The sequence below is a fragment of the Takifugu rubripes genome, chromosome 1, assembly GCF_901000725.2.
Source record: "Takifugu rubripes chromosome 1, fTakRub1.2, whole genome shotgun sequence".
Taxonomy (NCBI): Eukaryota; Metazoa; Chordata; class Actinopteri; order Tetraodontiformes; family Tetraodontidae; genus Takifugu; species Takifugu rubripes.
Window position 1 is genome coordinate 23,273,399 of NC_042285.1, and position 13,370 is coordinate 23,286,768.

Below are 13,370 nucleotides of genomic sequence, written 5' to 3' on the forward strand. Positions count from 1 at the left end.
AAAATGCTGTTCTGTTTAGCAATAAATCACCTGTAATGCCAAGTCTTTTACTTCTTGACCACTGGGTTTGTATCAGTTTCAGGTACATCTCTTCTCTTCCCCGACACTAACTCAGTTGCTGCTTACTCTCGTTTTCTTTTCCACTTTTTCCTCCCTTGCCTCCTTCCCTCCTTCCCCTCCTCTCCCCACATCCCAAGTCTATATCTCTTCTTCCCAATTGTTTTGACTCATTCTCCTCTACCCCTGCTCCCCCTCCCCTCACTCATCACCTTCCGACCCTGATTCTCCTCTGACACTCTACTCTATCCTTCTCTCCTCCTCCTCCTCCTCCTCCTCCTCGCACCGTTTTGGTGACTCTGTGGCTGCTGGTGTGGGCATGTGGGCCTGCCTGACAGAGCTTTGCATGCGTGGCCTGTCTAACTTTTATTCAGATTCAAAGAAAAGGATCCGTACATCCTATCAGAGTAAGTTGAGCTCTCCTGAAGGCTGGGACACCCAGTGTTTGTGTGCAGGGCACTTGGGAGGGTTTAAGGGGGATCATGTCCAATATCTCTTTGGCAGAAAGAGAGCCACTCCTCTGATTATCTGACTTATAATACAGGTTTTAATATATGAGCTGCATTATTGTAGAGTGGCCTGCATAAATCCTTGTTTATTCCTCTAATATTTTCAAATTTAAAGTATTACAAAGACATTTCAGTAAAACACTAAGGCTTCATTAGTCTTTTTTGATGTATTTTCTTATTATTAAAGCCCTGGAGGGAAATTATTCCAGAATTCATCAAAAACTATTTAATTACTAAAAGTCTGTGGGACAACAATAACTCATATTGAGTGATGAACACCTCTTGAGCCCCCCCTCCCCGCTTTAAATCCGAGTAAATCAAAACGAAAGTGCAGAATTTTCTGCTTTGGCTCTTCGTAACAGGAGTTGACTTCTCGTTCTGGCTCGGTGCATGTGTGATCTGACGTGATGGAAATGTGAGTTTGTCCTCGTATGTATTGATGTCGGGAGATGTGGACGACGTGCTGTCCTCCCAGTGCCTATCGTGACATGGAAAACATGGATGTGTGTGTGGAAGTGGTGGTTTTGGGATGTGCCAGCCACTCCGCTCAGGAAAGACTGCAGGAATCCTACGAACATCAACATCAAATATTTACGAAGACCCCCATAACATCGATAAAACATTTATCACACGAAAAATGACGGACAAATGTTAAATTTGCTGACAGTACTGCACTTTAGGGTCTTTCTTAGACGTCCGAGTGGCCGACCTCATCCAAAATGACCATTTGTTCTCAGTTTCTGGTGGAATTATTGTAAGTGTGTGTTCTTTACCACAATTTCGGCAGGCCTTACTGAGCTCTCTGACAACCAGCAGTCCATTGATATGGAGAGGAGCAAGTCGCCCACCTCAGGTAGCACACTCACACACACACACACACACACACATGCACGCACACTGCAGCACTGCATTCTGATGCTATTGTTCCGATCCCTGCAGCACACGGACCCCTCACACTTCACCAGCTTGTCTTCACTAGTTATGAATGGCTGTTGGACAATTCAAATCCTGTCTGATGTGTTAAAACGGAACATTTATCTTGCGTGTCAGTCCACATGTAGTTTTCTCTTTCCTCCTTCTAGACCTTTTCACAACAGCCATTTTGGTGTGATGGTGATTACCCACTGATCGCAATTAAGTTATTTCTGAAACAAGATTAGAAGAGTTTCGACTGATTGCATTTATATTTTTAGACTCATGAATATTTTATACCGCCGTAGGTCGATGGAACACGAAGAGAGCGAGATGAGCGCTATACTGCGTGTTTACAGTGTTTCCAGGTGATGTAGGAGGTCAACGAGGACTGAAAATGCACAATAAAGCACAAAGGAGATGAAAGAGTAAGACTATAGACATGCAGGAGTGGAGCTTGTGTGGGTGGAACTGGGGCAGCTGAAAAGTCAGATTGTTTGTGAGTGTGAAGCCGGAGTCAGTAATGTGCAATGGAGTAAGACGAGGAGATTTCCCAGCAGGGACCTTTGAGTCTGTTGTAAGAAAACGCTTTATTTCAGCAAATGTTAAACTCCAAGAGCGAAAAAGCGTGTCTGTGTGTGTGTGTGTTTGTGTGTGTATGTAAGTTAGTGCAAAGATACTGCCAAGCCTGCAAGCTGTGTCCACAACATCCTGTCTGCTTTTGGGGGCTTTATTGTATTTTACAGATCTATTAAGTGATAACAGTTTCACTGCTGTTCTTCCATATATGCAGGAGATCAGGCAGAAGATTATCTCTAGAATAATGTCAGTACTGTTTATGTTTACATTTGTCCCCACAATTACATTTCTGCTTAAAACTAGCTTGTTGCAATATCACCCCCTGCTAACCAATTAGCCAAAAATGACTAATGTTTGCCTGGATGGCTAATTTGTACATTTCATGTCGTGTTTGATGTGAGATTAAAGGGGCAGCATCTTGCTGATTATCTGCACATAATGTGTGCTGAACAGATGGACAATGATTATGTTCTTGAACAGAAGGAGTGGAAAAAAAGTCACCTTCAGGACCGGAAAATATGGCCGGTAACATGGAGAGAGTGTGAACATGTATCTGTGGTGTTGAGGGAAAGAGCTAGAAAACTGCTGCATACTGTTGCTATACCTACAAAAAGAAGCAGCGTGACAGAAAATAATTCAAAGTGTCTTCAAAACATCTGCGTTAACAGAAGGCGAGGTCACCCTGTTTGTTTTCCATGACTCCAATCTACCAGCCTTCCTGTGAGCCTTGTCCCACCACGGTGGGTAAAAGTAACAGAACCAGGTCAAAATGACCTCACTTGTCTTATTAGAATGGCATTCAGCGATTTGATACAAAATAAGTCCTGGTCATCCTGCCCTCGCAGGCCTGTTTTGTGCTAATTACATCGAGGCCAGACAGGAAGAATTATGGAAAACATTGGGCGTCTGATTCAGTTTAACATTTCTGCAGATAATAGGGAGGATTGGCAGAGGTGCAATATTGTTTGAATTATAGATTCATAGCTGCAATCCGGCTGGAAAAGCAGCAGAGGTTAACAGCGGTGTGATGCTATAGGAAATGTCAGCCTAAAAAGTGTCCAGCAGGAGTGATGTAAGACACGTTTAAACTGATTCTTGCTGGTGACAAATGAGGAGGAGCAGCTCGGCTGCGCTTATTAGGTTAGGAATTCATGGATCCCTTGTTGACTATGAGCTGTTCAGGCCGGCCGCTTCTCTCCTGCACATCGGGTGTGTTCTTGTCTTTATGCCAACAGCGGGTTGCTTATTAGGAGGGTACCCATTGTCCTGGTTCCCCCTGTTTGTCCAAGCTCCCCTGTGCAGATTGTCCCCTTATTTTTGCACATTTATAGCCTGTCTTCTTCCTCTCTTGAGACATTGTAATTGCCCATTTCCTGCTCTGAATCTGGTCACCTTTGTCATCTGGACTCCCAGTGCCCACTTTCTTTTTTAGGTCTCAGAGACTGCTATGTGGGTTCGGGATGTCTTTTTATGTGCCACTCTGAGAGCTCCGTGACTCATGTGTCAAGGTTTACTTGACCAGGTCCATTTCTGAAATGGACTAACAAGCCGAGGTGGCAGTGATCGGTGCCTGACCCTGCTGGTTATATTTAGCACCGAGCACTTGATGGGAGACGGGGAGGAGGTGAGGACCGAAAAAGTTCGCCGTGTGCTGAACTGATGTCACCCGCTCTGCCTCGTGCACCTCGAAATGGCTGATGGTGCCATTCATTCACCTAATGATACATGTGCTGATAGGACCCTCGGCGTGCACTAGATGTGCTCATGCTTTTGTCTAGTATTTGGATTGCTTTGGTAAACGGTAGTTAAAGAGACCTGAAAACAAGTTTTAAAAAGAAAACCTCTCTGGTTTATTCGGTGTTAAAGTGTTTTCAAAATATCCGGTGACCGTCCACCATGGCGTGACCCGGGGCTGCACCATGGTCAGTCGCTGAAGCAACAACCAAAGATTACAGAGGTCTAGGTGAGCAATTTACGGAGGACAATATAGGGTCGGCGGCTGGCTTTGGTCCTGATGATATGTTGCACCCTATACTTTTGGAAGGTGGCACATCCTGGAGAGCGCCACCAGCCAGTACAGCCACTAAATATGGAGAACGGTCCACTCTGGCGTGTTGAGTAGCTGTTCACATGTAATTGTGGCAACAGTAAAACTCGCCGTTCTCCAGGTTTCTGCTGTGCACAGTTTTACCTCCTGCCAGACAATAAATCGCAGAACAACAACTGCAATTGTTGTAGAATCGCTGTGTCGCTCATGGTTGTAATGTTCTCGTTTGCAGCATCAAACTGACTGGGTGAAAAACAAACATATTATTGTTGGTTTCATTTTCCCTCCCTTCTACCTGCAAGTCCTTATTGCTCCACTGTTTCTGCCTTTCTGTTGCCCTTAAAAGTCTGTCTGTTCTGTTGGATCTCCTGTTCCAGTTCATTATCCAACCTCCCTTCACAATGACCCGCGCGTGCTGCCAGAGCCGGTGGCCAGTCTGAGAGCCAGCCACTGCAGTCCAGTCTTTTACTTACTGGACAATGGTAAGAGGAGGAATATGTCGGCTCTCGGCCTCCACGTCATCATCTGCTTTATTCATCGTGGGATTATTGCTTTAACCTTTAACCTTTGGACAGGTGATGGTTCAGTGTTGCCCCATGCATGCCAGCTGTACACTCCCACATCCTGAAAAAGAGATTACGGAGGAGCTTTTTGTGGCAGGTGTGGGGTGGCCCGAAGGTTTTTGGAAGTAATGAAGAGAAAATTGGTTCCAGGGGCTTATTTGTTTCTCCACACGTTTCCAAAGTCAGTCGCCGTCGACGTGCCCATCGACCACCTTGCTTGCATTGCAAACCTGCCGAAACCGACCGTCCAGCCTGTCTTTCGCTGCTTTGGCGATGCGATCCATGCGTGTGTGCAGATGGCTGCCGCCGTTGTTTGTCTGCCCCAGACTGTCCGCAGGGGGTGTGACATCGTCCGCTGCATGTGGCAGATCATGGCTGCGGGGCCGGAGGAAGGAGGGATTGTGTTCCAGATGAGTACTTTTCGTCCTCAGCCGTCTCCGACTAAAAGGCTTCTTTAACAGTCTGTGGCAGAAGTGTCTGTCTGAGAACCTCATGGTGTTGTCATCCGAGCTAACATTAATCTCATCAGTCTGCATGACGCTGGCTTTGGGCAGTGGCGCCCGATCATGACAACTCGCTTTGCATATTTATCTGTCGAAGGCACCATGGAGTCCAACTTTAGACCCGTTTGTGACCTCGGCACTGGTCCTGAAACATGCTTCAATGCCAAATTCTGCCCAACCTGGCAAATGCTTCCAATACAATGAGAAACAACAGCAGCAATAAATCCGAATGCCAAATACCCACAAAATCATTTCAGCCCCTGCACAAAAGATCCCAAACGACGACTCCATATGTCTTTAAAAAACATCGGAATTCTTCACAGGAAGGTTTTAATCAGTTTTCGACACCTCCATGACACTGGAAGGGTCATGTGACTGAATCACGGAGCGACGTTGGGACTCCTGAGCTCATAAAAGGGTCGATCTCGGGTGAAACTGTGGAAACAAGAGGAATATATGTGTCGTGTTTAGTCACAGGATGATGGTGCCGCTCAGCTGGGTCGCGGTCAGGTTGCACAGCTTTGAAAGGTGGGATCATCTATATTCCACACGCAGCAGAAAGACCGTTTTGGTCTGAGGAGCGTTTCCTGAGTGTTTATGTATTTGCAGAGATGTGTTTTGGAGCAGTCTTCAACATTATATTTCACATTTTCTTTATCGCTGTAGGAGCGTTTGGACATCTTTACTCACAGGAGGACACAGAGAACCCATCTAAGCTCTCATTACTGCATCTCAACCATTTTGATTGCTTCGTGGGGGGGGGTTATCTGTTGATTGTTACTATGACTTTTCTCCAATCGAAATTTGATCATTGGCTGTGTAAACTGTTTTATATTAGTCCTGTCTTCTCTCTGTTTTACGGGTTAAAGCGGACACCTTCCTAGGTTTTTGAATTCACGGCCATGTTTGTTTTTCTCGTGCTGACCAAGTGTCCCGTACACGCCTCATCTCTCCCAATCCCAGTCAAACATCCAGCGGAAAGAATCAATGAATTATTATTGCCTTCTGTTAGAGGGGGGAACTGGACCATTGCATCTCAAGTTCAACCTAAGTTGTCAACTTCCTGCAAAATGCTTGCAAAATGTTTTTCTCAGTTCTTTTGTCGGCACCAGTGTCAGACTGTGACACACCTTTTTATTTGTGTTTCCATGTCAGACATCCCAGGCCATAGATAACCTGATTTGAATGCAACATTTCAGCTCTTCTCCCAATCAGATCTGGTTCATTAATGGTTTAATGCTGCTTCCACCACAACATGACTGGAATTTACCAAAATGTTACACAACGCCCAGAAGGTCACCTCTATACCTACAGTGACCCTGTTGGTATACTTGGCCTGGGACACCATTTGGGCATGCCTTCTAGAAATATGCATGCTGTGTGCAACTGCACCAGTTTGCATGTTGTGTTGTTTTTCATTTGGTTTATTTATTTTTAGCTTTAGCTTTTTTGTAAACCTTTTTCATTGTTTCATTGTTTACTTTCACCTTTTGATTTATTTTCTTTTTCTTCTTTTTTTTATTATTTGAAGGGATTAACTGGTGCTGTGTTTCCTATTCTTTTGTTTCAGTAAAGGGGCCGGGCAGAAAGTTAAGTCTGCCAACAGATCTTAAGACTGATCTTGGTACGGTAGGCGAAAGCCAGCAGTTTCCACTTGATTTCCTTTGAGTCATTAACTTTCTGCCTTTGTCACATTTTCGAGGCTTTTTATGTTGCTTTTCTTCCTTTTGAGCGTTCTTTTTTCTTTCAAACCTTCTTCTTTCAGTTTCCTCGTCACTCTTTACTCCCTGATCTTTTTCTTTTTAACCTCCTAACCTTCTTTCTACGCGTGTTTATCCTCCCTCCACATTTTGCAAGTGTTTATAAAGGTGATTTCCTCATGCGCATATTTAAACCGGAGGTTCTCTCTCACATCGCCATGATCGGACCATTCTCCTCCATTGACAGGCTTGCTCACGTGGTTGGCTGGCTCGCTGCTCCCATGATTCTGATTGGTCCATTTCTCTCTTAAACAGTCTTTCTCCTCCGTTTTGAAGGAACGCGTGTTCCTCCATGCTTCTCTAACTGTTCCACAAACACATCTTGATCTCAGGTTTCCCTTTTGCTTTGCTCCTGCAATGTCACACATGCTGCTCCTTCAAAAATCTGCTTCTTTAACACAAACGCGTGAGGGGTTAACACTCAGTGGCTTTCTTTACCCCACCATATTTTGATATCTGTGTGTGTGTGTGTGTGTGTGCATGTGTGTTGCGTGCGTGATTATGTGCATTGTACTGGTTTCCTGCAGATTTTCTTCATTTCTGTTTGAAATCTACAAAAAAAGGTCAACTAAAACCATGAGACAGATCTAGGACGATGCTGTCATGTGACTGGCGTTGCTCCAGGTTGACCCTGGATGAGCGGTTCTCAATTCCGTCCTTCTGGCTGCGACGCCGGACTTTCACGTGAACTGGGTGGCACCCCGGAGTGATGTTTGTCATGACGGCTTTGTGTCACGTTGGGCATCAGGTGGTCCCCACAGACACAGACAGCACACAGCCTTTGTTAGTCAGCGATGAGAACAATACACCGATCCTACCCCCCCACCTAGACCAAACACACTTATTGCTAAATGATCTTTTACTTTTTGACTATAATCATGATAAGTCGTGCTTTTTATATCAAGTACACAAACTAAAGCGGGCACCCACTCCACGTAATGCTGTGCTTTTTTGTCTTTGTAATGGGTTTTATTAAAAGGAATGATTACATCATCAGTAGTGGGATGGAGGGGGGGGTTCAGGTGAGGTCCAACTCCAGCTTGTAGCAAATCCTTCCTGACAGGCCTGTGTAGCTGATTGTGAGGTTCTTTTACCCCGGAACAGGAGTCAATGTTGGAGTTATGTCATCCTTTTCTGTTCAGTTGACCTTCACTCCGTTTCACGCAGCTTCCGATTTGCTTTCAGTTTTTCTAGAAATTTTATAATTTAAAACAACAACAAAACAAAAGGGTTAAATACAAATTGGAGATGAAACCAGCCTGTTTGTTTTCCTTTTCTCTCTGATTTACTGGCACACTCCGGATGAAGCCTTTGCATTCTCTCTTCTCGTCCCTCTTGCATCTCGTTCTACCTGCACATACTTTAAACACTCTCCAGCCTTTTGTCACCTACTTTCTCTTTTTCTTTCTGTACCATTTTTTTTGTTCCCTGTTTGGACATTTTTCAGCGTTAGCTTGCTTCAGTTACACTGCCAGAAATGGTCCATCTTCGTAAGAATCGTAACAAGTTATAGTACTATTATTTCTCAGTCATTCAATACCGTGTCCAAATGAGGTGAGAAACCTGCACCAGTTTCGCACAAATTGTGTTACTTTCCCAGATTTTGCTGCTTGTTATGAGTCTTAAAAAGATGGATCTTGCCGCAGTGTAACAGAATATGGACAAAGTTCCCTCCTTGAATTTTTTGCTAATGCTTTGCCGTTGTTACAGATCATGTCAATGGACATTGCACTAGCCCCACCTCCCAGCCGTGCACGGCGGGGAAACCTCGCGTCCCGATGGGTCCCGAGGGGCCACGGCTTACCCGCAGAGGCCCTGGCCGACCGCCCTTCCGCAAGGCCCAGTCCGCCGCTTGCATGGAGATCTCTTTGCCTGTGTCCCACACTGAAGGTGTGTGCTTGACCTCCCAGTTCCCCTCTCCTAATTCTCTTTAACCTACCTTTCCACCTAACAAGTGCATGCCCTTCTCTCACCCCGGGGTAAGTTGATTCAAGCCCGATACATTAATAACACCTACATGCAAACTGATGCTAATGCAAGTTGCTACATTGAAGTAACAACGCCCCACCACAAATAAGTCACTGACTCTCACGACGATGTATCTGTGAAGTTTTATGATGTGGAGCTGGAAATGAGAGTGTTTCATGTAGTCTGCCAGCTTGCATTAGCATCACATGACAGTATTTGGACTACAGGTTCTGCTCCCCTTAAATGCAAGAATCTGCCCTTGCATTTTGTCCCTACTGCTGCTTGTACTGACTCAGGCCTGCTGAAGGTTGGTTGTTATATATTATACATGTTTCTTTTTATTTCTTCCTTGTTTTCTCTCTTTTTCTTTTAAAAAGAATTTGCAATCTATTTAATGTATTTATTAAATAGGTTTTTTTGTGGGTTTTCTCACCATTTCTGCCATTGATTAATTTATTTATTGTGACCTATTTTTATGTAGTGTGGCCACACCTCCTGGTTTTCTCATAATCCACAAAAGTTTAAGTGAGGGAGATGTTTACTTTGTTTTATTTTGCATCATGTAACGCTTCTGTTGGTGTGATAGCTTTTCTTTTTTTTTTAAATACCGGTAGTCCTTTTCAGCAGTGTGTGTGTGTGTGTGTGTGTAGAATAAGCCTGCGCCTGGAAGAAAACCATTTTTAGAAAGACGTCAGCTTGTTTTTCCTCATGGTTTCGGCTTGTTTGGCATCTGGGTTCTTGTCTTACACCAAAAGGACCTGCTGTCAGTTGCGGCGTTAAAGTGGGACTCTTGGAAGCATAAAAACAGACGTGACACATAAATTTTGCATCGCACGGGGGAAGTTTGAAATCTCGCATTAGTCCGTCACGGCCGGATGACGGCCATTGAGGCAGGCCTGCAATTGTCTTAACAACCTCCTTGAGATGACACCCACCACCCTTTTGTTCGAGGAAGACTTGGCATTTGTCTTTTTAAAAACATCAGTCGTGGAGGGACGTTTGCCGCCCCGTGGTCGTGACGGATGATCGGCCCTGTTGTCCCTCTGCTCTGCCATGCTCGTGTGAGATGTTCAGGGACGTCTGGGCTCCGTGGTTTCAGCGCCCTTTGTCCTGCCTGCGCTTGCGTCCAGGTGTGCGCACAACAAAGCCGCCGTCAGGTCACAAAACGTTAGTCCCAGGCACCATGACAGCTCCCAAAATGTCACACTTACTGACGCCGCCCGTGCGTGCGCCTTGGACGAGATGCACGCACAGCAAACTTGCTCTGCAATATTCGGCGTGCAGAACTCTTCAGTACTTTGGCTTCCTTGTGACCCGCTTTTGCTGATTTCTGCCCGACACTGAAGGAGGTTCTTCATTAGCAGAACCTGAAGGTTTTATTAAAGCCGCCGCTGCAGCGAGCACCATGAGATGGATTCACGGCAGGAACTGCTCTTTCCTCTGGTTGATTAAGTGCATTTATCATAGAAGAACTGAACAAAAACAACAACGACGGCAGACCCATTGATTAAAGAAAGTTTGAAAGAATAAGCTCTCCTAAAAAAGCAGAGAGAGAAAAATGTTCCTTGCTGAGCAAATGTTGCTATCAGGAGAGAAAACATGAGAGCAGCTGCGTTACACACATCTGTGTGTTACCTGTTCACGCCTGCCTCCTGGTGTAACATGTGTGTGTGTTGTTGTCTCAGTTTTCTTTGCTGGTTCTGGTCTACGCGTTGGGTTGCTTCGTTTCCACAGCTCGCTCCTGGTTCCCTATACGTTCCCTTACTCTGCCGCCATTGTGTAGCACTTGAAACGGGGGTTGCCGCAGCGAGGAGCCAGCGGGATGACTGGGATAATTAAAGGTCAACAAGCGGGGCAAAAGATGAGGCTGGTGATAATGAGGACGGTGCGCCGGATGAGGGGAAAATGCTGAAACACACCCTGAAAGAAGCAAAATTCTATAGCTTCTAGGGCACGATAAACATTGGGGACAGTATTGTAGACTGATATTATTGATTCACAGTCCCCACGTTGTATCGCTTCAATTATTCAGAGTTGTTTTAAAGTGTTCCGTGGAAACTTTCAATAGAAAAATGGCGCAGTGTAATGTATTGTTTCTGAATTCCCAAACACAGCGTTGATGTGCCTTTAAACACAGCTCATAGCTGTATAGTCTGGCCAGCTTATGGATTTTTCTTTCTTAAATCTCCAGCCTCTGTTGGTCTGTACGTCTGTGTGCATTTGCATGTTCTAATCCTGGCACTTTGTCTGCCTCACCACTTCAAATTGTCTGCCTTCCGTTATCACCTTCCCACTCCCCGCTCCGCCTGCCCGTATCTCCCTGAAAGCGCCCTGCAGGGGTGCCCGTGTCCCGCTAGAGTACCACTGTGCCAGACTTTCATTAGCCAGCACCCCAACGGGTCTGTCACACAGCATAAACCCTCTTCAGTGACACGCCGCCGCCAAAAAAAAGGAACTGCCGCCTGGATTCACGGAGACATTTGTATTCGTGACCAGTTGTCACGATTCAATAACAGCACCTGTTTCCAACATATATTATAAGCTTTTGACATATATTATTGCTGCACACCTCTATATTTGTCGCCTGCTATATGCTCCAAAATGTCCCTGGAAAAGGCGCCATCTGGCTGGTGGCTTATGTTTCTACCTGTCAGCATTAGTCAGACCTGCCCACGCCCATCCACGGAATGCTCCTTTTCCTCTTCAGCCCAGCAGACACGGTGTCCCTGATTCACATGAAAGGATGACATCAAAGTCACGGAAGCCTTCATTTGCTTTTTACGGCCGCCGTGACACGCCGGGTGACACTACATACAGCCGCTCCTGGTCGGTGGGAGGTCGCGGCGCTGGTTTCCCATCTCGCCCTATGTCCTGCTTTGATCTTTGTCCTGATTTTTCTGAATCTTTTGATGGACAGTGGATGAAGAATCTCCTCGCTACAATGATCTGATACTGACGGAGTATTTGTCAAATTCGGCCTTTCAAACGTCTGAACAAAGATTTACACTCCAGTTAGGTTTCAGAAGAGAACAGCGGCCCCTCGCTGCGCAGACGTGATTCCAGATTTAGCAGGGAGGAAGACTCTGATTAAGATGGTAATTGGATTTTTATTTTTTAAAATATTGACGCAAGACTGCGCAGAATTCACAGGAGTGATTCCAATTGAGTTTATTGTTGCAGAGACGACTTCACAATAACAGAAATACTGATGCTGCTCACTTAGCGACTAATGTATTTTAGCTTCTTTGGGTTTTCTGTTGATGGGGAGATTGTTGATCAGGACACGAGCAGCGATCCGCTGATCTCGCCTGCACTCATTTGCAGGTGGTGTTTTGAGGAAAGGTGGATAAGGGAGCAGAGGTCGTGTGGCCACCAGAAACACAGAGGAGCATTCTTTCTCTGTCTCAGTATATATATGTTGACCCTCCACACTCAGCTGCCTCTCTCTCTCTCTCTCTCTCTTCCCTTTTCTCTCACTCTGCTGTTCATCTGTCTGTCACGTCTGTTTTCTCGGCGCTGCACTTGTATGTGTTGCTCTGGGTCATGCTGGGGTTGGTTATATGGGGTTCATGAGTAGGTTATGCATCCAGGAGGGCAATGCTTCAGCAGTTACATGGAGTCGCTATGTACTCCCACGATGAGCACCACACCAGCGCCTCCTACTGCTGGAGTGAAAGAGGTAAGGGGGCTTCGGCCACAATCCCATGAACAGCTGTCCTGCTGATTATTACACGTCCGTCCATCAGTCAGTATGTCAGTCCGTCCTGTGGCCCTGTTCCATGTAGAAGCGTGCCGTTGAGCGGCATCCAGGAGGGTGGGGTGGGGGTGGGTGGGGCAGGGCAGGGTGTCATTTTTGAATCATATTTTTTTAGCATAAATCACCCCAAAATGCACACACGACAGAGCTGTCACAGTTTTATTTTGCCCAGCTCGCTTCACGTGCTGGATTTTGCACCCATCTGTTACATAAATCTGCACTCTGGGTTACATTAGGATGGGAATGAAGCGCCGCACATTTTCTGATCCTGAATAATTCAGAAACGCAGCAATACTGAAATACTTTTATGATGGAGGCCTTAAGTACACAATGGACGACCAGAACAGGCATAACTTAGAGGTTTTTTTAATCTATAAATAGTGCACCTATCAGTGTGGGTGTAGGTGTGTGTTTGTGTGTGTGTGTGTGTGTGTGTGTTTGGGTGTGTGTGAGTGTTTAGGTGTCAAATTCATGCTGTTTATTTAAATGTGTAGGCTGAACTGGATAAGGTGTGTGTGTGTGTGTGTGTGTGTGTGTGTGTGTTTGGGTGGGTGTGAGTGTTTAGGTGTCAAATTCATGCTGTTTATTTAAATGTTTAGGCTGAACTGGATAAGGTGTGTGTGTGTGTGTGTGTGTGTGTGTGTGTGTGTGTGTGTGTGTGTGTGTGTGCAGGTTGTCTGTAATGGCCATTTTGTTCCATACTGATATTTTCCAG

At 45.5% G+C, this 13,370-nt stretch overlaps 1 protein-coding gene across 13 annotated transcripts in view; it reads left to right on the forward strand.

Annotated features, from left to right (window-relative positions):
* stxbp5l (syntaxin binding protein 5L) overlaps nucleotides 1-13,370 on the forward strand; it is a 69,737-nt gene that overhangs the window by 50,188 nt on the left and 6,179 nt on the right. Inside the window, exons 19-24 of one of the 13 annotated variants that reach the window (XM_029843122.1) lie at nucleotides 396-464; nucleotides 1,354-1,419; nucleotides 4,482-4,586; nucleotides 6,741-6,794; nucleotides 8,641-8,820; nucleotides 12,476-12,577. In XM_029843122.1, coding sequence (XP_029698982.1) covers nucleotides 396-464; nucleotides 1,354-1,419; nucleotides 4,482-4,586; nucleotides 6,741-6,794; nucleotides 8,641-8,820; nucleotides 12,476-12,577 — 576 coding nt within the window. The remainder of the gene's footprint in view (nucleotides 1-395; nucleotides 465-1,353; nucleotides 1,420-4,481; nucleotides 4,587-6,740; nucleotides 6,795-8,640; nucleotides 8,821-12,475; nucleotides 12,578-13,370) is intronic. The other 12 variants (XM_029843131.1, XM_029843124.1, XM_029843136.1 and 9 more) reach the window with 12 other exon arrangements.